At 53.4% G+C, this 18,508-nt stretch overlaps 9 protein-coding genes across 9 annotated transcripts; 6 read left to right on the top strand and 3 right to left on the bottom strand.

Moving 5' to 3' along the window:
* Window positions 1-1,060: 1,060 nt before the first annotated feature.
* On the top strand, window positions 1,061-2,338 carry LTS14_000307 (uncharacterized protein; the record flags this gene model as incomplete). Its single annotated transcript, XM_064833020.1, has 1 exon — window positions 1,061-2,338. One exon carries the CDS (start codon window positions 1,061-1,063, stop codon window positions 2,336-2,338), a length of 1,278 nt encoding a protein of 425 aa, XP_064699289.1.
* Window positions 2,339-2,433: 95 nt separating this feature from the next.
* LTS14_000306 (uncharacterized protein) lies at window positions 2,434-3,426 on the bottom strand (the record flags this gene model as incomplete). Its single annotated transcript, XM_064833019.1, has 3 exons — window positions 2,434-3,127; window positions 3,196-3,303; window positions 3,362-3,426. 3 exons carry the CDS (start codon window positions 3,424-3,426, stop codon window positions 2,434-2,436), a joined length of 867 nt encoding a protein of 288 aa, XP_064699288.1.
* A 755-nt stretch (window positions 3,427-4,181) lies between these two features.
* Window positions 4,182-6,038, bottom strand: cut9 (anaphase-promoting complex subunit Cut9; the record flags this gene model as incomplete). Its single annotated transcript, XM_064833018.1, has 1 exon — window positions 4,182-6,038. One exon carries the CDS (start codon window positions 6,036-6,038, stop codon window positions 4,182-4,184), a length of 1,857 nt encoding a protein of 618 aa, XP_064699287.1.
* Window positions 6,039-6,774: 736 nt separating this feature from the next.
* cwf16 (Pre-mRNA-splicing factor cwf16) lies at window positions 6,775-7,695 on the top strand (the record flags this gene model as incomplete). Its single annotated transcript, XM_064833017.1, has 2 exons — window positions 6,775-7,516; window positions 7,577-7,695. 2 exons carry the CDS (start codon window positions 6,775-6,777, stop codon window positions 7,693-7,695), a joined length of 861 nt encoding a protein of 286 aa, XP_064699286.1.
* Window positions 7,696-9,588: 1,893 nt separating this feature from the next.
* LTS14_000303 (uncharacterized protein) lies at window positions 9,589-11,211 on the top strand (the record flags this gene model as incomplete). Its single annotated transcript, XM_064833016.1, has 3 exons — window positions 9,589-9,748; window positions 9,804-9,963; window positions 10,014-11,211. 3 exons carry the CDS (start codon window positions 9,589-9,591, stop codon window positions 11,209-11,211), a joined length of 1,518 nt encoding a protein of 505 aa, XP_064699285.1.
* Window positions 11,212-11,855: 644 nt separating this feature from the next.
* LTS14_000302 (uncharacterized protein) lies at window positions 11,856-13,802 on the top strand (the record flags this gene model as incomplete). Its single annotated transcript, XM_064833015.1, has 1 exon — window positions 11,856-13,802. The coding sequence occupies one exon, from the start codon at window positions 11,856-11,858 to the stop codon at window positions 13,800-13,802; it is 1,947 nt and encodes a 648-aa protein (XP_064699284.1).
* A 553-nt stretch (window positions 13,803-14,355) lies between these two features.
* Window positions 14,356-15,969, top strand: LTS14_000301 (uncharacterized protein; the record flags this gene model as incomplete). Its single annotated transcript, XM_064833014.1, has 2 exons — window positions 14,356-15,702; window positions 15,763-15,969. The coding sequence occupies 2 exons, from the start codon at window positions 14,356-14,358 to the stop codon at window positions 15,967-15,969; spliced, it is 1,554 nt and encodes a 517-aa protein (XP_064699283.1).
* An 11-nt stretch (window positions 15,970-15,980) lies between these two features.
* On the bottom strand, window positions 15,981-16,663 carry LTS14_000300 (uncharacterized protein; the record flags this gene model as incomplete). The annotated part of the gene is made up of 2 exons (XM_064833013.1): window positions 15,981-16,240; window positions 16,315-16,663. 2 exons carry the CDS (start codon window positions 16,661-16,663, stop codon window positions 15,981-15,983), a joined length of 609 nt encoding a protein of 202 aa, XP_064699282.1.
* A 545-nt stretch (window positions 16,664-17,208) lies between these two features.
* LTS14_000299 (uncharacterized protein) lies at window positions 17,209-18,285 on the top strand (the record flags this gene model as incomplete). Its single annotated transcript, XM_064833012.1, has 2 exons — window positions 17,209-17,530; window positions 17,597-18,285. The coding sequence occupies 2 exons, from the start codon at window positions 17,209-17,211 to the stop codon at window positions 18,283-18,285; spliced, it is 1,011 nt and encodes a 336-aa protein (XP_064699281.1).
* Window positions 18,286-18,508: the final 223 nt, after the last annotated feature.

Genomic DNA, 18,508 nt, shown 5'->3' with positions numbered 1-18,508 from the left:
TACTCTACAAGACGGCTCTGGGTCTCAAGGTGCAATGCTGGGGGAACGGGAAAACACGTCTGATTCTTGTGGGATGGATATATTAATGATAGCATATGCACGGCACCTGTTTATATTTTGTTTGACGCCTCCGAAGACACGGTCCTATGGCGAGGTGGTTGTGTGGTCTCCCTCCTGTAGATTTATTGCTACGCAGTACGTATGCTCTGCTCTTGGAGCTGCTGTCCCGAATTGTGAAAGCTATCGCTATTTTACCATATCTTTTTGTCAAGGATCTAATTCGACTTCGCTTCTACTTCGCCGTGTCATCTCGTCTTTGTTAGACTTCATCTCGTCTGACATGTATGAGATGAGTTACAGCGTCCTACGCGAGACTCTGTGCCACGTTATGGTTGCACAATGCCACGTCGTGCAGGCCATGCTGCCGCTTGCCGGACCAGGCTGATGGGTTCGTGGAATGCGGATGCTGCGTACGAAGTCAGTCCGTCCACCCATGGTGCACAGCGCCTCTCCATCTTCTTGAAATCTGATGGCTTGACCAATTGTCTTACTGCTGAGCATTACCCACGCCGCGCAGCGTTGCCGCCATCCCTCGATAATCACGCATTGGAGGAGCTCCACATCGTGCAGAGCAGAATGATGCAGTATGTGCGAGTACACGATGCACAGCTTTCGCGCTCCTGGTCTGCTCGGTAGCCTGCAGGGTCAACATATCCACGGAATCGTTCGAGGCTGCCAGAATGGCTATCGACCAAGAACTACCTTCGTCATGTGTAGTAGTGTCGATGCTGTCGCCATGGTCACAGCCACTGGAATCAGCATCCGGCAGAAGTTGAGCTACTTCATCCCGTCATGTAGGCTGACCTCATTACCATTGTGCCGGATAGCTTCGGAGAGCTTGTTGCTGAGCTAGGAGCTGCAGGCATGAAGGCAGTCCCACTTCATGTCCATCTGTACGTCTAATCATTGTGAGATAAGTCGCACGAAATCGTCTTGTGCTACATCTCATCACAGCCCTGGTGTACTTACGCCATCAATCTGGCCAAGCGGACTTCCGAAGATGATGAATAAGGTATTACACACCGCACAGCAGTGGAAAGAAGAAGGATGGTCGACAGTATGGAAGACGGCACTTGTTCGTCTTCCCCGAGCAGTACCAATCCAGGCGCTGTACATCACGAACCCATCTGGACCGCAGCCCTTCAGACTTGACCTGCCATCGCGAAGACGAAATGTTACGATTCCGGTATATGTTTTCGCTCCTCCTGTCAAGTTCCCGGAGCTATCTACAGAAGAGACACAGCCAACACCACACACATTTCCGATCATCATGGACTACCATGGTGGTGGCTTCTACCTCGGATCATGTCTGGAGCAGGCACCATTTTGTGCTAAGCTGTGCCGTGAGCTGCAGGCGATTGTGATCGGTGTGGACTATAGAATGGCTCCCATCGACAAATTCCCAGCAGCGATCGAGGATGCGGAGGATGTTGTATTTGCTCTGCTCAACGAACGCAATCCTGGCTACGACATGCTTCGCAAAGGTGTTGCAGATTACCTTCGAAGACAATGGTATGAGACTCTTGGCACACCCGAAGAACGAAAGAAGGACAAGGTCCCCGCGCCACCAGTCCCCCATATCACACTAGACACGACTCGTATCGGCTTCAGTGGCGCAAGTAGTGGCGGTAATATCGCTCTCAACATGGCTATTGATGCACCCGCCAGTCTTGGAATGCCCGAGTGGAAGTGTCCTATCCCAGCAGACTACCCACATCCCGTGCCTTTATTACTTCTGTACCCAGCGCTAGACCTCCGACAACTCCCAGACGAACGCTTTCGGAACGAACGACTGGGCCCACTTCCCGAGAAGAAAAGATTGGATATTGACAACCACCTAGCAGCAACCTACGTCAGCCGTGAAATGTCTGGCCACCCTCGTGCCTCACCCGGCCTGGTGGATACAAGCAAATACCTCCACAAGAATGCCAAATCCCTCCTCATCCTTTCCGGTCTGGACACACTCTGGGAACAAAGCGAGATCTGGGTCGAAAAGCTCGAAGCTGAACATCGATTCAAGGATGTCAAAGTCATGCGCTACGAGGATCGGAAGCATGGCTGGACTCAGATCCCAGAGATAGCTCTGAGCAAAGAGGAGAGGAAGACGAGAATGGAAGTGTTAGATGAATGTGTGAGGTTTGCGAATGTCACATGGCAAGGTCGTGATCCCGTGGCGGTCATGGACAAGGAGAACGGGGATGTAGTGGCGGCGCAGGGCAATCCTGAGCTGAAGCATAATGAGAGGGAGGGATTGAAGTTCTTTGCTGATAAGGAGTAAGGCTCTACTCAGCCATAGTCTTGGTGAGATTTTTGAAACTCGAAACTAGCTTGGAAGTGCGAACATCGCGACGGGTGACTGCCAAATTTGACATCCTAGCTGGCTTTCTGCACAACCACGACCCTCTGCTCCATCGACACCCAAGCACCACTACTCGCCTCCTTCGCGCCCTGCATAACCAACTCAGCCAAAATCTTCCTCGACAACGTCTTCGGCAGACCAGGCACAGACGGCAACGGGATCTCCTGCTCCGGCAACAAAGAAATCACACCCAGAAAGACCGAAAGATTGTTATCCGACCAAGCTCGCGCCAGACTCGGGAAAGGCTTGATATGCTCCTCAACCAAGACCTTGCAGCGTCGCTGTTCCAGTGTTCGAGGCAGGTTGAGGAGCCAATCACTAGACATCTTGGTCTGGTGAACCGCGAAGAACTTCTGGATATTGACAATAGTCTCCAGAGCTTCGGCTTTGCCGCCTTGGATAGTATGCACGGCAAGAGTGTGGAAGTCGTTCTCCGCCCATTGCAGATACCCACCCGGCTTGAGCATAGCCAGGAGATTGGTGAGGAGTGGTTCGACTTTGTTGTCGATGATGGCGCTGTAAATCGTCCTGATATCGACTATGTCAAAGGCATTCTTGTACTCGTCTGGCAAATCTGCGAAGGCGTCGAGTTCATGCAGTTGGACGTTCTTCGGGAGCAGTTCAGCGGCGGGGAATATTCTGGGGTTGATGTCTAAGCCGTGGTATTCGTGTTCCGGGTGTGCTCGTTGTAGGTCGAGGATCCATGCACTGGCCCCACCACACCTTGTCAGCAGGCACTTGTATCGTGATTGCGTTGGACTGTAGCTAAGACTTACGCATTGCCGCACGCGACGTCAGCGATCTTGAGTGGTTCAGATTGATCGATATCCGGGTGGAGGAGGTATCCGAGTTGGTGGGTGAAGATCCAGTGCTGTAGGTGTAGGCTACGAGTAGAATTGATCAGTAGACTATCGAGCCCCCAACCATGCCGTGAAAGCTCACCGTGTCGAGGTCTGGAAATCCTGCTCCACCCAGAAATTCTTCGCATCCCATTTGAGCTCCGGCATGATGGTTTAAGTAATGGGATCGTCACACTATTGCTTCTCAACTTCACGCTGGCAAAAGCAGGATCGATGGTGAAAGGTCAGCGAGCTACGGACCTGATATCCCATCTTCCGTAAATCAACACGAGCACTTATGATCTCTATGTACACCGTACTTTATGCCGCCGAGTCGCAGGATCAGCTCGTCAGACACTCAGCCCTAACAGGCAAGCTCCCCGACGCGAGCTCGCCTTTCACGAGGATGTAGTAGCTGCTCCACGAGGGCGATGATTGGCGAAAGGCGCCAAAGGTACTTGACCCTGACTGAGTACGACCTTAACGGCTATATCGCTTTGTCGTTCATCCGAGTCCGTGGGTGTGGACTGTTCATGACTCGAGATGATGGGCAGAATTACACCTCGTGTATGATAGCCTTCTACGGTCATCGCGCGAGTAGAGCTGAGCACAACAAGGTGAACAATGTGAGAGGACTGGATTTGGCGCTCGAAGACACTGGACCGACAGATTGTGCTTCAGCAGTAATCGGGTTGTGCAGGCGCCGGGCAGGCAGATAGTGGGGGAGTAGCTGGAAGGAGGAAACGACAGGAACAAGTACATCGATGTTTGTAAGAGGCTTCTGCCACTCTTCATCAAGACCGTGTATCCAGATCATGCATCACAGGGGTATAGGACTCAAGCCAATATCCTTCTCATAACCAACTTCGACACTGTTCATCTCCACCACAAGCGCGGAAAACATCTCAAGGCGGTCTCGCTCGCTACCCCCCATCAACCTCCATCCCCTCATCCCTTCCCCCCTCCACCCTCGCACCTCTCTTCCGTCTCCCACCCCTCTCCCCACCAGCAGCCCTCACCCTCCTAATCCCCTCCACCTTCCCAAGCAACCCAGCATCAACAGCCTCCTCATCCTGCCCACCCAACACCCCCTCCCCCTCCAACAACCCTAACGCCTTCCCCAACAACTCACTCGCCAGCGGATCCTGCGGCGAAAGCGCCAACCCCTCATGCAACGCCACCGTCGCCTCGAAAACCCGCTCCAACTCCAAAAGAACCAGCCCCTTCGAGGCGAAAACGCCACAGTCCCTCAAACCCAATCTAATCACCTCATCAAACTGCACCAGACTCTCTTGGAGCCGGCCTGCTCTCCGCAATGCATGCGCGAGATTGAGTCGGACATCCCGATATTGTTGCGGCGGCGCCTCACAATCCTCCGCAAGCCTGAGCGCGAGATCAAACGACCGGATTGCGGAGTCCAGATCCCCTTCTTTGTAAGAACAGACCCCGATCTCGTTGATGAGTAACGGGTCGGTTTTACAAAGCTCATAAGCAGCGGTCAAATACTCCCTCGCAATCGCCAGGTTCTCCAGCGCCATCTCCTGCATCCCGAGGAAGAGCTGGGGGAGATGCGTTCCCTGGAATAATCGAGCAGCGGTGCTGTAGGCTGCTATAGCTTGGTCACCTTCCCCTTCCGCGGCGAAAGTGTGCGCGAAGCCGATCCAGGCCGGCCCAAAATGGGGATCCATGAGCGAGGCTTTGGAGAAGTAGGAGCGGGCTTCGGGGATGCGGGAGGTGGCGAGGTAGTAGGTCCCTACTGCGAGCCAGGTGCACGGTTCGCTGGGGTGAGTATCGGCTAGGTCGTGGGAGAGGGCGAATAAGGTGGTGGTGTGGTGGAGTTGGTAGAGGAGGGAGAGGTGGGTCGGGAGGCAGGCGAAATTGTAGGGGTCGTGGGAGAGGATGGCGGAGGTTAGATGTAAGGCGGGCTCGAAGCGAGAGGAGGCGAAGAGCATGTCTGCTCTTGCGAGGAGGATGTCGGGGTTCTCGGCCAGGTGGTAGTGGGTTGAGAGGGTGTCGAGGGCGGTGGAGAAGTCATCTAGGCGGCCGTATTTGGATAGGCGGGTGATGTAGAGGTTGCGGACGAAACCGGCGGCTTCCTGCGCACCATCGCCTTCGCCGGTTTCGAGCTGGATGCTCTCGAAATTCAGACTCTCCAGAAATGCCCACTCCTCTCCAGGGCTCATGAGCGAATTCTTCATCAATTGGTCAAAGGCTTCAAAGCACTGGACGTCTATCCTCACGGCGTCCTTGTAACAGTCCTTCGCTCGCTCGAAAGCGTTCTGCTTGGCGTAGCATAGACCACGGAGGTAGCACATCGCCGCCTCGTATTTGATGCTGCTCTTGTCCTGGAAGTCCCGCTCTTCGCTTCGGTCCGCCCGTTCTAGTCTGGTGGAGGCTTTTGCTTTGCCATGGCCTTTACTCGTGAGGCTGCTGTTGCTGTTTAGGGCTTGCAGTTTCCGTCGTGACGCGTCAAGGCTGGTGAAGAGGTGTGAGGGGTTCTTTTCGCCGAGTACGCCCAGCGCATCGTCGTGTCGGTTCTGCTTGATGTAGCAGTAGGCGGCGAGGTGCTTGGCGGCGGGGAGGCGGTGGTGGAGTTCTGATCGCGTGACGAGGGAGAGGGCGCGGGTGTATTGCTGGGCTTGGAAGTGGGCGTTGGCGAGGTCGAGGAGGTGGTCGTGTTTGTTGGTGATGGCGTAGAGTTTGTCGAGGACGTATATTTGTGTCACGTGTTCGTTGCGTTCGCCAGCACTTTTCGCCCAGTCGCGGAGGAAGGGTTCCATCGTCTTTCAATTCAGATGATTCCAGGTCGTGTGCGCATCTATCAGGTAGTGGTTTTGATGCTCTGTTCTTGCCGTTGGTCAGACTTGATCCAGCGAAAATAATCATGACGTGCCATCGACCTACACCTCCAGTCGTTGCTGCTGTCCAAGTCTAGGCTACTGTACTAGCGACGGTCAATGTCACTGATGCCAATACCTTTGTGATTGACTGATCGTGATAGATTTCAAGCGCGTAAACAATGGTAAACAATGGAAATTGAGTCGCGTGATTGACTAGTCGTCCTAGTCGTCGGAACATACCTACCTCTTGTTTCGGCGGCGAGAACATGTTGTCAGCATAACAGGCCAGCTCATGTGATAGTACGTAAATCACTACAAATACCGTGGTTGTATATCGAGCGGGAGATATTGTCCGGAATATATTGTCCGGAATATATCATGGACAGCAAGAAAAGTGCTTGCATGTGACAGCAGAGCAGATGCGGAGAAGGTCTTGTGCTTGACTCGTGTGCCAGAGGGTATATTGCTTCACTCGCTCTCATTATTATTCGCAAACCCACTCGCAACACTTGCCACCAGGATAGCCCGAGTCCACGAGTGGACTAGAGGCATATCTGGAGTACACCGAGTAGCAATACTAGATCCATACCAAACCAGCCAACGAGACACTCCACCACCAACCAACCACGCCTAATTCTAATTCACCACATCTCCATTAACCACCACTACCCTCACCATGTCCGAACGCAAAGTCCTCCAAAAGTACTTCCCTCCCGACTTCGACCCTTCCGTCCTCGAACGCCGCACAAAAACCAAAGACAAAACCGGCGCCCGCCAACTTCAAACCATCCGCCTGATGGCCCCATTCAGCATGAAATGCACCGCCTGCGGCGAATACATCTACAAAGGCCGAAAATTCAACGCCCGCAAGGAAACGACCGAGGAGAAATACTACGCCATCAGCATCTACCGATTTTATATCCGCTGTACACGCTGTAGTGCAGAGATAACCTTCAAGACGGACCCGAAGAATATGGATTATACATGTGAGCGGGGAGCGAGGAGGAATTTCGAGGTGTGGAGGGAGGCGAAGTTGAATGAGGAGACGGAGGAGGAGAGGTTGGATCGGTTGGAGAAGGAAGAACAGGAGAGGGATGTGATGAAGGAGTTGGAGAAGAAGACGGATGATGCGAGGACGGAGATGGCGATTGCGGATGCATTGGATAATGTTAGGATGCGGAATGCTATGCGGGAGAGGGTGGGCGGGGTGGAGAATGCGTTGGCGAGTGGTGCGGAGGTGGGGCAAGGGGAGAAGGATTTGGAGAGGGAGCGATTGGAGAGGGAGGATGGGGAGGCGGCGCGGGTGGCATTTTTGAGCGCGACCGGGGAGAGGGTTAGGCGGTTGGAGGAGGATATTGAGGTGCATGATGTGGGGGATGGGGGGAATGGTGGAGAGGATAATGTGAGGAGGGTGGATAGTACGAGATCGTCGGAGGATAGTGCGCTGATGCCTCCGCCTTCTGCTTTTCTGCCAAAAGCTAGGGAGAGGAAAGGGCCGAGTTTGCTGGCGGGGATCAAGAAGAAAGTGCCTGTACAACCTCCAGTACCGGCGGCGGCGCTGGTGGCGTATGGTGATGATGACGACGATGATGATTGAAGGAACGATCTTATGAACGATGCGATAACCTACCTTGGCCTCAATAAACGTAACTTTGGGCGACTCAAGACCATGATAATTGACAGATCTGTGAGCCGGTACTTGCAATGCGAAGGAGATCCCGACTTCTAGACCAGCGTAGCTTGTCTGGCATAGATTCCGAGAGACTCAACATGCCCATCCCTGTAAGTCTGACCTCGACTGCAACAATCGATCGCTTCATAGACGACCTGCTGATCCAGTTCTCCCAGCGGCCTCATCTGCCTCATGTACCAATGATACTCTGCATACCCACATGCCATTCTATCAGCTTTCGGAAACCTTCCAGGTGCGCGAGCATGTTCAGCCAGTGAGGGAGAAGTACGTCGGTCGCGCAAAAGCGGGTAGCGACAGCAACTGCACGAGCGAACGATTGCGTCGGAAGAGGATCGTTGGGAGATGCAGCTTTCATTTTGCACAAGCACGACGGCGCAACTCCTGCACGAGAGGCTCGGTGCGTGAAGGGGGAAAAAGTCTGTTTGTTTTACAGTCGAGATGCGGAGTAGTATCTCATGCATGTTGGAGGTCTCGTCGCACCAACTCGCTCCTGGACCGGGAATGGCAGTTGCAGAACGGCAGAGTGCTTCAGCTCCACAGTGTATGGAGTGCCACGCGGCGCAATCGACGTCCTCTTCTTCTGGAGTGCCGTGAGCCGAAGGGGTCTCCTTCAGTAGACTCATGGTCCATGTATATTGCTCTCTGGCGGTTTCAAGGGTCTGATGGCTCGATGGAGAACGGAGAAAAGCACAAAATTACAGGATCTTCAGACGTGTGGCAAGCAGCACAAAACCTCCGACTGTTGTACGTCTCACGCACGAAATGAGGCACGACTTCAAATTGAAGTTCAGGTGCAGTCGCGTGGAAGAGCAGCTCTCTGTTCCATTACGCGCTTGCACAAAAGTCATGCCATGCGGTGCGCATGGTCGGAAACGAGCAGCCGAGAGAAAAAGAGATCCTCCATGCAATCAAACTCCACCGTCGCGTATGTGAAGATCTACGGGTCCGGCAGTGTAGCCAAGCTTTGATACACCGTCCAAGCGTTGGCAGGATCGGGTTGATTCGTGCGGCCAACTGTTCCACGACATGAGTGGAGTTTTGTGAGTCGTGGCATTCGTGTTCGGATCCTCGGCGCTCATGAGTCTGATCTATGCTCCGGCGATGTCGTGGTATGGTCACAGATGATGAACAGCGCTCGGGATTGGTATGCGCCGTGCGATCCAAGATCTCATCCAATGCCATGCAAACGAAACTGCAGTGAGCCGCTCTCCAAGACGTGCAGCACAAAGTGGTGGCGGCTACGGATGTATGAGACGGCCCGCTCCGGCGCTTCATGATAGGCCGAAAGTATGAAACACAGGGACAAGCGCGCTAATCAGGCATCCTTGCAGCTCTCCCTAGTTGATCCCTCTCTGCTTCGCCTACTCACCCACCTCCTACATTCCACAAAAACCTCGATATCCCGCCCGGAGCGAGCGTACGTGCGTGCGTTATTACACTGTCTTTTTGGGTCGAGCGATCAGACTGCAGCCACTCCTTCACTGTCACTCATTTTCAACGCTCAATAAGGAATCCATATCTCTCTTTGTTTGTCCTGGCTGCGCCGCAACAGACAACAATAGGATATTTTCCGCTTCCATTCATTCAGTGCACATATTCGCAGTTCACGGCTTTACCACCGAGGTCCCAAGCAAGCAAGGTACATCGAGCACACGACCACTTGCAGCATTTCGAAAGGACAACTACCAAAACAACACGATCTCCCACGTGGAAGCCTCTTACGCACTCCTCGCGATAGCCAAACCCATCGCCGCTTTCAGTACTTTTGGCTTTTGACACGGCGCGATCAGAGTCACCATGAGGTCGCAGGCGACCTTCACCGCGCTCACGCTTGTGGGAAGTGCAGCGGCGTTTTGGCGTATGCCATGTCGTTCTCAGACTGGTGTTGGACGCCTGGATCCCATCATGGATGCTGGGTCGATTTCGGGTCACGTTCATAGTATTAGTGGTGGTGGCGGTATGTGCTCTCGCATTTCCAGACTCGGAACCATAGAACTGATTGACCTTGGCAGGATTTGGATTCAACGCCGACTTTGATAGCTTGAATGCACCTGGGTCTTGCACTTCGTGTGAGGTGACCCAGGACCATTCAGCCTATTGGACGCCAACGCCGTACTTTATGTACGACAATGGGACGGCAGTCATGGTGCCGCAGGTTGGTGGCATGCTAGCGTGAGTATCAGCGTTATCGACCAGGTGCCACATCTACTGACTATCGACAGATACTATCTGTATTACCTGCAGAACGTCAGCGCCTTTCCCGAGGGCTTCCAAATGGTCGCAGGCGATCCAAACATCCGCAACTTCACAGGACCATTTCCCGACACCGACCTCAGCTCGTGGCCGACAGATCCGACCGACCAGTTCTTCCTGCAGCAGCGCGCTATCGGCTTCAACTGCTTGAACTATGCCAAGACACCCGAGCCCTCACTATACCGCCACCAGCTGCCGTCAAAGGAATACATGGATGCCAACTGCGCGGACGGTCTGCGTTTTGAGATGGCCTTCCCGAGCTGCGGCAATGGACAGCCGGATTCCAAGAACCACAAGTCGCATGTCGCATACCCAAGCCTGGTGAAGGAGGGCAACTGCCCCAAGGGCTACGACACACACTACCCGTTCCTGTTCTACGAGACGATCTGGGCTACCAACCAGTTTTCGGGAGAGAACGGCAAATTTGTGCTGTCCATGGGTGACCCAGTCGGTACAGGCTACCATGGCGATTTCATCATGGGATGGGAGTCGGCGGACTTCCTCCAGAAGGCATTGGACACTTGCACGAATCCATCCGGCCAGATTTCAGACTGCCCATTGTTCGACATCCAGTCGGACGCTGTTGGCGCCAAGTGCACCTTCGACATGCCGGATGCTCTCAAAGATGATGATGTCTTCGGTCCTCGCGACGGCCTCCCAGTCAACATTCCGGTTCAGGACGGCCCTGAGCCCGCTACAGCTTATGCCGTCGCCGGTCGCGCTGGTGTCTCTACTAGCTCGCTTCCATCTACTACCGGAACGTCATCGTGGGCTGTACCGACCTTGTCTTACACTCCCGCCAACCCCTCGCTCACGTCTACTGCATTGGGTGGCATTGTCGTGGACAGGCCAACTGGTGGCAACTACGGCTCCATCGGCCCAGCCGGCGGCAAGTCCGAGCCTGCTGTGCCTACCAGTAGTAGCAGCAGCAGCGACGATGGTTGGTCCTTCAGCTCTTCTACTGAAGCTCCTACGACAACTGCGCCTGCCGCATTGTCTTCTTCTGACGGCGCCGATATTATCGCTACGAGCTATATCACAACCGGTAACACGATCGTGGAGCTCGCCATCGAGCAAGTCGAGGTCACCGTCACTGCGACGCCCTCAGCTGGTGTGAAGCACAAGCGACACATGGACAAGCACCGCCATGCTCACCGTCGTCGCTAAGCTGTAAGCGAGTGCCGCATTTGTCTTTGCAGCGTTCATGATGGCACTGGAAGGGGGTGCACAGCATAGCATTTGCGAGCTGGATAGGGCGCGCACGCGTGAGACTGCTGCAGACTAGGCTGGTCCTGTTCTCGCTGGTTGCGCAAGGGTCATGACAAATGATATGATCGAACGGCAGATCTAAAGCAAGATGTGTACATAGCATACTCATACCAATGGCCGGTCAAACTATACCAGCTTTCTTTCTCAATCTTCACCTTCGCTCTGGGGTTTTCTTCGCCACGCCGAGCCACGCTCGGCCGAGCTGGAAGTGCGGCACAGCGGGCAGCCTTAACTTTTCCTGCACGCCTGATCTCTTCCAGCTACTGCAACAACCAAGCACCTCTCTATCACGCAAAGCTACAGCTCCTGACCGGACAAGGTACATGGTAGCTAAGCTGACTCACGATGTACCTGCATAAGCTCCATAAAATCCAGGCAGCGAGGTTGTGGCGAAGGCTGCCTCATGTGGCTGTGACGTGTCGCTCCTCAGGCCTGCTGAGACCTACATAAGTATTTGTTTGCCTGTTGTTTGTATATTCCTGGCCAGATATATACACTCACAAGTAGCATCTCTATCTCTCCATCCTGGATAGAATTTCAAGATGGACTTCAGGAAGCTGGCACGGATGATGCCAGACGTTGCGGCACAGTCGAACGACACAAATGTCCCCAACCTCACTGATCTCCCGCCGAATATTCTGGAGGCAATCATACCGGGCTATAGTATCATCTCCCGCTACGCCTTTGCATACCTGGGCTTCGACATCTCGGTCTTTGTCTCGATCGGTATTTTACTCCTCGCTCTCATCAAAGGTGGACAATGGCTTTCAGGTCAGATCGCCTGGGCTTTCAATTATGCCTGCATGTCTTCTGTCTACATCGACGAACACGATGACTTGTTCGACATGGTCATGGCATGGCTCGCAGAGCATCAGACTTCTACCTCCCGGTCCAGGAAGATGCGAGCCAAGACCCAGAGAGGCAGTCGAGCGGACGATGCCTTCGATGAAGTCGCTGACGATGCGTTGGATGAGAACGGGATGTTCTCCTGGAGTAAGTGGCAGGCCCGTACACCACCACGCTTCGAGCCTTACTATGGACGTCAATTCGTGTGGCACAACGGCCAGATCTTCTGGTTCAAGCGCTCTCGACGACCCAACGAAGGTCAACGAGTTCAGGTGAGCTTCGGTGGCGCTGCTGAAGACGATATCATCGAGCTCGACTGCATCGGTCGTGATATTGCGCCCGTCAAGGACTTGCTCAGGACGATTCGGGTCTGGTCTCTGAATCGCACGACTGGAACGACGACGATCCGACATCCGACTCCCAAGGATCGAGCGAGATTTGGTGGTACTTGGAGCAAGACTTCTTCGAGACCGTCTCGGCCGATGGACACAGTTATCTTAGATAATGGGCAGAAGAGTATGATCATCCATGATATGAACGAGTACTTACATCCTGCGAGTCCGAGATGGTATGCTACTCGTGGTATACCTTACCGTAGAGGCTATCTCTTCCATGGTCCTCCTGGTACTGGTAAGACTAGCTTGAGCTTCGCTTTGGCTGGGATCTTTGGGTTGGAGATTTATGCTATCAGCTTGCAGGAGCCGACTCTGACTGAGGGCGATTTGATGCAGCTGTTCAACGGCCTGCCGAGGAGATGTATTGTCCTGCTTGAGGATGTTGACGCTGCTGGGCTGGTCAGAGATGGTGCTAGTGATGATAAGGATGCCGAGAGCAAGTCTGAGAAGAAGGACGAGAAGGATGTAGAGAAGAAGAAGCCTGAGGTGAATAGTGAAAAGAAGGAAGGTGAAGGAGAGGTAGCAAAGAAGGTCGAAGACTTCACACTCAAAGACCTTGCTCGCGAGCTGAAAGCCGTCGCCGCACCCCAGCCTGGTAACAGAGGTGGCAAAGCTAAACGCGGTAATGCGACCACCGCAGACGGTCAAACGAGCAACACTGGCATCTCGCTTTCCGGTCTCCTCAATGCCATCGATGGTGTCGCCACACACGAAGGTCGGGTGCTCATCATGACTACAAATCATCCTGAGCAGCTCGATGCAGCTCTCGTCCGGCCTGGCCGTGTCGACCGCAAAGTTGACTTCAAGCTTGCGATGCGCGAACAGGTCCGTGAACTGTTTGTGAGGATGTATGCTGCGAGCGAAGAGTCATACGTGCGCGCTGCTTCACGAACCAAGAAGAAGATAATCGATGCTGGCTTAGCAAATGGTCACACCAGCGGCGAAGGGTCCAGGCCTGACAAGAGCCTAGGTCCAGTGACGGACGACCAGCTCGCGTCGATGTCGCGAGAAGATCTGGAGACGCTGGCTTCAGACTTCGCGGAGCGTGTACCTGAATCCACGTTTACGCCTGCTGAGGTACAGAATCTGCTTATGATGCATAAGAAGGAGCCGAAGACTGCTTTTGAGAAGGTCACAAGTTGGGTCGAGGATGAGTTGCGGGAGAAGGAGAAGAAGCCAGCTGCCAGTACCGAGGAGAAGAAGAAGTATGAAGAAGCGAAGGCTGGTGCTCAGGTGAATGGAGAGTAGGCTTGGACTGCTAAATGACGATATGATACCACGCCTGTAGATACATTTCCGAGGAACATAGGTTATGCGTAAAGTCTTTGCCGCATAGGTCACTTCATGAAGAGATCGATCGGAGATATAGGCCTTTGTTGATAGATTCCGAGAGTAAACAGAAATGATGCTAAGCTTGAGATCTTATAAATGTGCGAAATCCAATGGAAGGCGGATAGTCTTGTAGTACACCATGAACGAATGAATGCTTACGTGACCCCTCGCATTTCGCACACGCGGCATTAGGTAAACGAGCAATATCGAACCATTATGTGCATCGATGCATGACACGGCGTCTCCGTGCTACTCGAATCATTCGCGAGTGACCTGATTGGTCCTATCGTGTAGACGAAGCAACCCCCCCGAATCCATCGCTAGTCTCGCCCAGGGTACGCGAGCCCATACCGCCAGTAGGTGGCCTAATAAAGAGGTCTGGCGACCGTCTCAAGCAGCATGTACCGTTGTCCACTTCGCCTTTGATCGTTGACCGCTCGAAATCATCAGAGCCTCTCGTCGACGTAGGATGGACGCCACGACGAGCGCGAAGGGTCATGATGGCATCGCTCCATGGCTTGCGGTCACTCTAGCACTGCTCACCCTCCTCCTCAGCTCGGCCTACTATGCTCTACAGAAGCCGCCTCATGGCTCGAAAGCTCCACCTTTGACGAAAGACGCGAGCGCAGTGCTCGGAGCTTTTGCCTTCTTCACGCAGAGGTGGGACTTCCAGCAGAAAGCTTCCAGACATTCTCCCACAGGGAATTTCTCCTTTTATGCCGGCAAGTGGCCCGTCGTCTCGATAAGAGGCGAAGAAGCCCGGAAGGTGTTCTTGGAGAGCAAAGACCTTGCTTTCAGTGAGGGGTATTCTGCTCTACTTGCTGGCTCTCCAGAGGTCAAGCCCGACAATAACGTTCTTGCCAGCGATGTCACGCACGGCAATGAGTCTGGCTTCAGCGCCTACTTCAACAAGCGATTGATAGCTATGCTGAAAGGCAACCGACTGCGAGACGGCTTACCTCAGCTCTTGCAGGATGCTCGGCTCGTGCTCGACGAGATGGCGGCAACAGGAAAGAACCTCACGGATCCGTTTGATAGCATATATCGCATGGTCTACAAGTTCACCATGCGAACCGTTGCCTGTAATGAGATCGCTGATGATCCAGTGCTGCTTGCTAAGACTCTCAAGTGCTTCGAAGAAGTAGAAGGTGCCACGACGCCCCTCAGCATCATGTACCCATGGCTACCGCAATGGGCGACGGTTAGACGTACTATAGCTGGCGGGAGACTATATGTCATCTTCAAAGGGGTGGTTGATGCCAGAAAGAAGAACGGCACATGGCAGGAAGACGCATTGCAACACCTCATTGATTCTGGCGATAGTATCACAGATATCCTCAAATTCGTTCTTGGAGCACTATTCGCTGGCCAGCTGAACTCTGGCATCAATGCGGCTTGGATTCTGGTATACATGACAAGCAAGCCATATTGGCTCTCTCAAATTCGACAAGAGGTTGATAGAGTGGCCGACCGCTACACACACGATACTTCACTGCCTCTCAAGGAGAGACTGATGCATGTGCCCATCGAGGCATGGGAGAACGAGTTCCCGATCGTAGACATGTGCCTCCGAGAGTCAATGAGACTACAGTCATCAGGGTCGTTCTTTCGCAAGAATGTATCCGATCATGCGGTACCGATCAATAAGGAAGGTACAGAAGTCATACCTCCCGGTGTCTTCGCCACCTACGCCTTGGGCGATATTCACTACAACCCGCAGGTCTATACCAATCCGGATGAGTATGATCCGACTCGATTTTCGCCCGAAAGAGCGGAGGACAAGAAACAGCCATATGCATTTGTGGGCTGGGGTGCTGTGAGTGTACTGGCTGATAGTGATTGCACATCTCGAAGAAAGCTGCTGACTTTGATACAGGGGCGACATCCATGCTTGGGTATGCGTTTCGCTAAGCTCGAGAACAATATCATCGTTGCCTTCTTTCTCGCATACTTCAGCGACATCAAGCTCGCGAATGCGGACGGTAGTGAAACCACTCGGATCCCGGAGACGAACCGCAATAATCACACAGCACATAAGCCCGACGAGCACGTCTGGCTCAAGTACAAGATTGCTGCCAATTGACTCCCTTTCGACTAGATAGTACTCTTAGCAGGCCGTATCATAAAGAGATTACGGTACAACGTCCCAGGCTTGACGCGCTCATTCTCGATCCACGTGTCCGTCCTGCCTGCTTCACGAAAGCCAAAGCGTTCGTACAGAGTAACAGCATCTGGTGATGCCTCTAGGTAAGCCTCGAGGTTCTCATTGTCTGCTCGCTCGAGACCCCAGCGCATCATTTGGGAGCCAGCGCCCTTACCCTGAAACTTGGGGTCGGTGGCGACCATCTCGAGGTCTGGGCAATAGATCAGCTTCGTCTCCGAGAGATGTATATGAATAAAGGTGACTAACACCAATGCGCCCTCGCACCCATCAATTGAGGATGCTTGTTCGCCCAGTCGCCGAACGTCTCATCTGCTAGTCTCTTGTCTGACCCCTCGGGCCACTGAGGTAAGCTCGTGTCGGCTTCGTGACCGGCTTCGTATTTTCGCCACTTGCAGTAACCAGCAATGTCTCCACTTTCGTTCGCAACAGCTTTAAGCCATTGTGAGCCGGGCTCGTGGAGCTCGTCTCTGATCATGTTTTCCCACCATTCTCGAACGGCAAGGACGTCTCGTGGCCAGCATCCGAGTGAATGTGCATTTTGGAAAGCTGCAAAGTAGATTGCTACACATGTAGGCGCATCAGATATCTCCAGAGGCTTTAGCTCGAATGACATTGTCGTGGACATCCTCGGCATGTCACAAGGGCGATTGCTCGGTTTGTGGACGGAGACATCATGTATCTATCGTTCAGCCTGCTCGTTTATCTTGATTTCGTCGTCTTACTTATCGAACTCTTGAATTGGTCACCGTGGAAGACCATTCCTCAATTGGGGCTAGCGTTGGGGCTATGAAGAACTTCTTTTCTCTACTTCGCTTCGATTGGCCTTGGTTTAGCGTTGCAACTAGCTTGCCGAGCATTGAGAGTGTGTAACTATTATCATATCGCACAACAGCAGCATCTTTGCCACGTTGGCATGAGGAATTGAAACCATCCCTTCCCCCAACGCGTGGATGCGTCTTTGGCAAGCTTGATCATATGCGAGGTCGTCCCGTCATGGGGCTTGGAGGCTGAGGCTGTGCGAGGCTGGACGCCATACAGTTCGAGCTGTACATCCTACCCGTGAGCGTCTTGTCACTATGGAGGTAGTGAGAGACTCCCAAAGCACGTCGCCGCTAGATCCAACCAGATCATCTTTGCTAGCGCAACACAAGGACCCGAATGGGTTCGAGACGCAGTCCACCCCGTCTGATCGACGTCAAAAGCTATAGGCTGGTACCATTTCCCAGAGATCAAGCACCGCCATATGCAATACTGTCACATACTTGGGGTCCTGAAGGGGAAGAAATCGCGTATCAAGAGTGGCTAGAGGCAGAAACACTGGCCACAAAGTCCACAACCGGCTCACCACCGGATGAAGTGCGTCCTTACAGAAAAGGCTATGCCAAGATCTATGATGCTTGCAGACAAGCTGAGGCGGATGACTTCAAGTATATATGGTCGGACACATGCTGCATCAACAAGGAGAATGACGCTGAGCTCGGTGAGGCAATTCGATCCATGTACGCATGATACGCCCACGCGCAACGGTGTTACGCACATCTTTCAGATCTGAACATCGATACTGATGGACATGATCTTTCGACACCAGCAACAACCACCGATGTCGTTACCGCGAACGCTCAAGCTGATCTGGCGCTCGGACTATCACGATGTGTCTGGTTCACTCGCGGGTGGTGCCTACAAGAGCTGCCGGCGCCAAAAGAGATCTGCTTCTTCGATAGCCACTGGCGCAGCGTCGAGTATCCTGACAACCTCCCTCAGCTGATCTCGGCCATAACGAAGATTCCTGTGGCCGTCCTTACTCAGCAGATACCGATCACCGATTGCTGCTTGGCCCAACTTCTTTCGTGGGCAGCTGACAGACGAACCTCACGGATGGAGGATCGAGCTTACTCGCTTTTCGGCATCCTTGGAGTGAACATGGCGCCTATGTACGGCGAAGGTTCCGATGCGTTCGCAAGACTGCAGCGGGAGTTGCTGCAGGACACCCGCGACCCTACCATATTTGCGTGGACATCCGCTGACCCAGCTCGCAAGACCTCTCTCCTTGCCGCTACTCCAGAAGGTTTCAGACATAGCACAAATATCAGAGTGAACCGAGCGCTTGGAACTTCGTGCCACTTCAGCCGGACCAACGTTGGGATAGCTGGTGAGATCCTGATAATCGAGCCCAGGCCTCACGATCGTACACCTTGGTCCAGTGATCCCCGAGCGATGACCTTTCGAGCGCCATAGTACGACCGACAAGACCCATCCTACATCGTCATCCTCCGCGAGATGGAAAACGACGCAGTCAATGTTCTGTTTGAACATACCCGTTTCCTCCGGAGCTTGGGGAAGCACTAGAGGTGCGAGTCCGTCGCACGAGGACGAAGCCCAAGACCGGCGCGGCAAGATTTGGTTGCCGTGATTAAAGTGGACCGTCTGTGACAAACATCAAGATGGATAGATATATTGA

Source organism: Recurvomyces mirabilis (genome assembly GCF_035927965.1).
Source record: "Recurvomyces mirabilis strain CCFEE 5264 chromosome Unknown scaffold_1, whole genome shotgun sequence".
Taxonomy (NCBI): domain Eukaryota; kingdom Fungi; phylum Ascomycota; class Dothideomycetes; order Mycosphaerellales; family Teratosphaeriaceae; genus Recurvomyces; species Recurvomyces mirabilis.
This window is presented reverse-complemented; position numbering and strand designations above follow the sequence as displayed.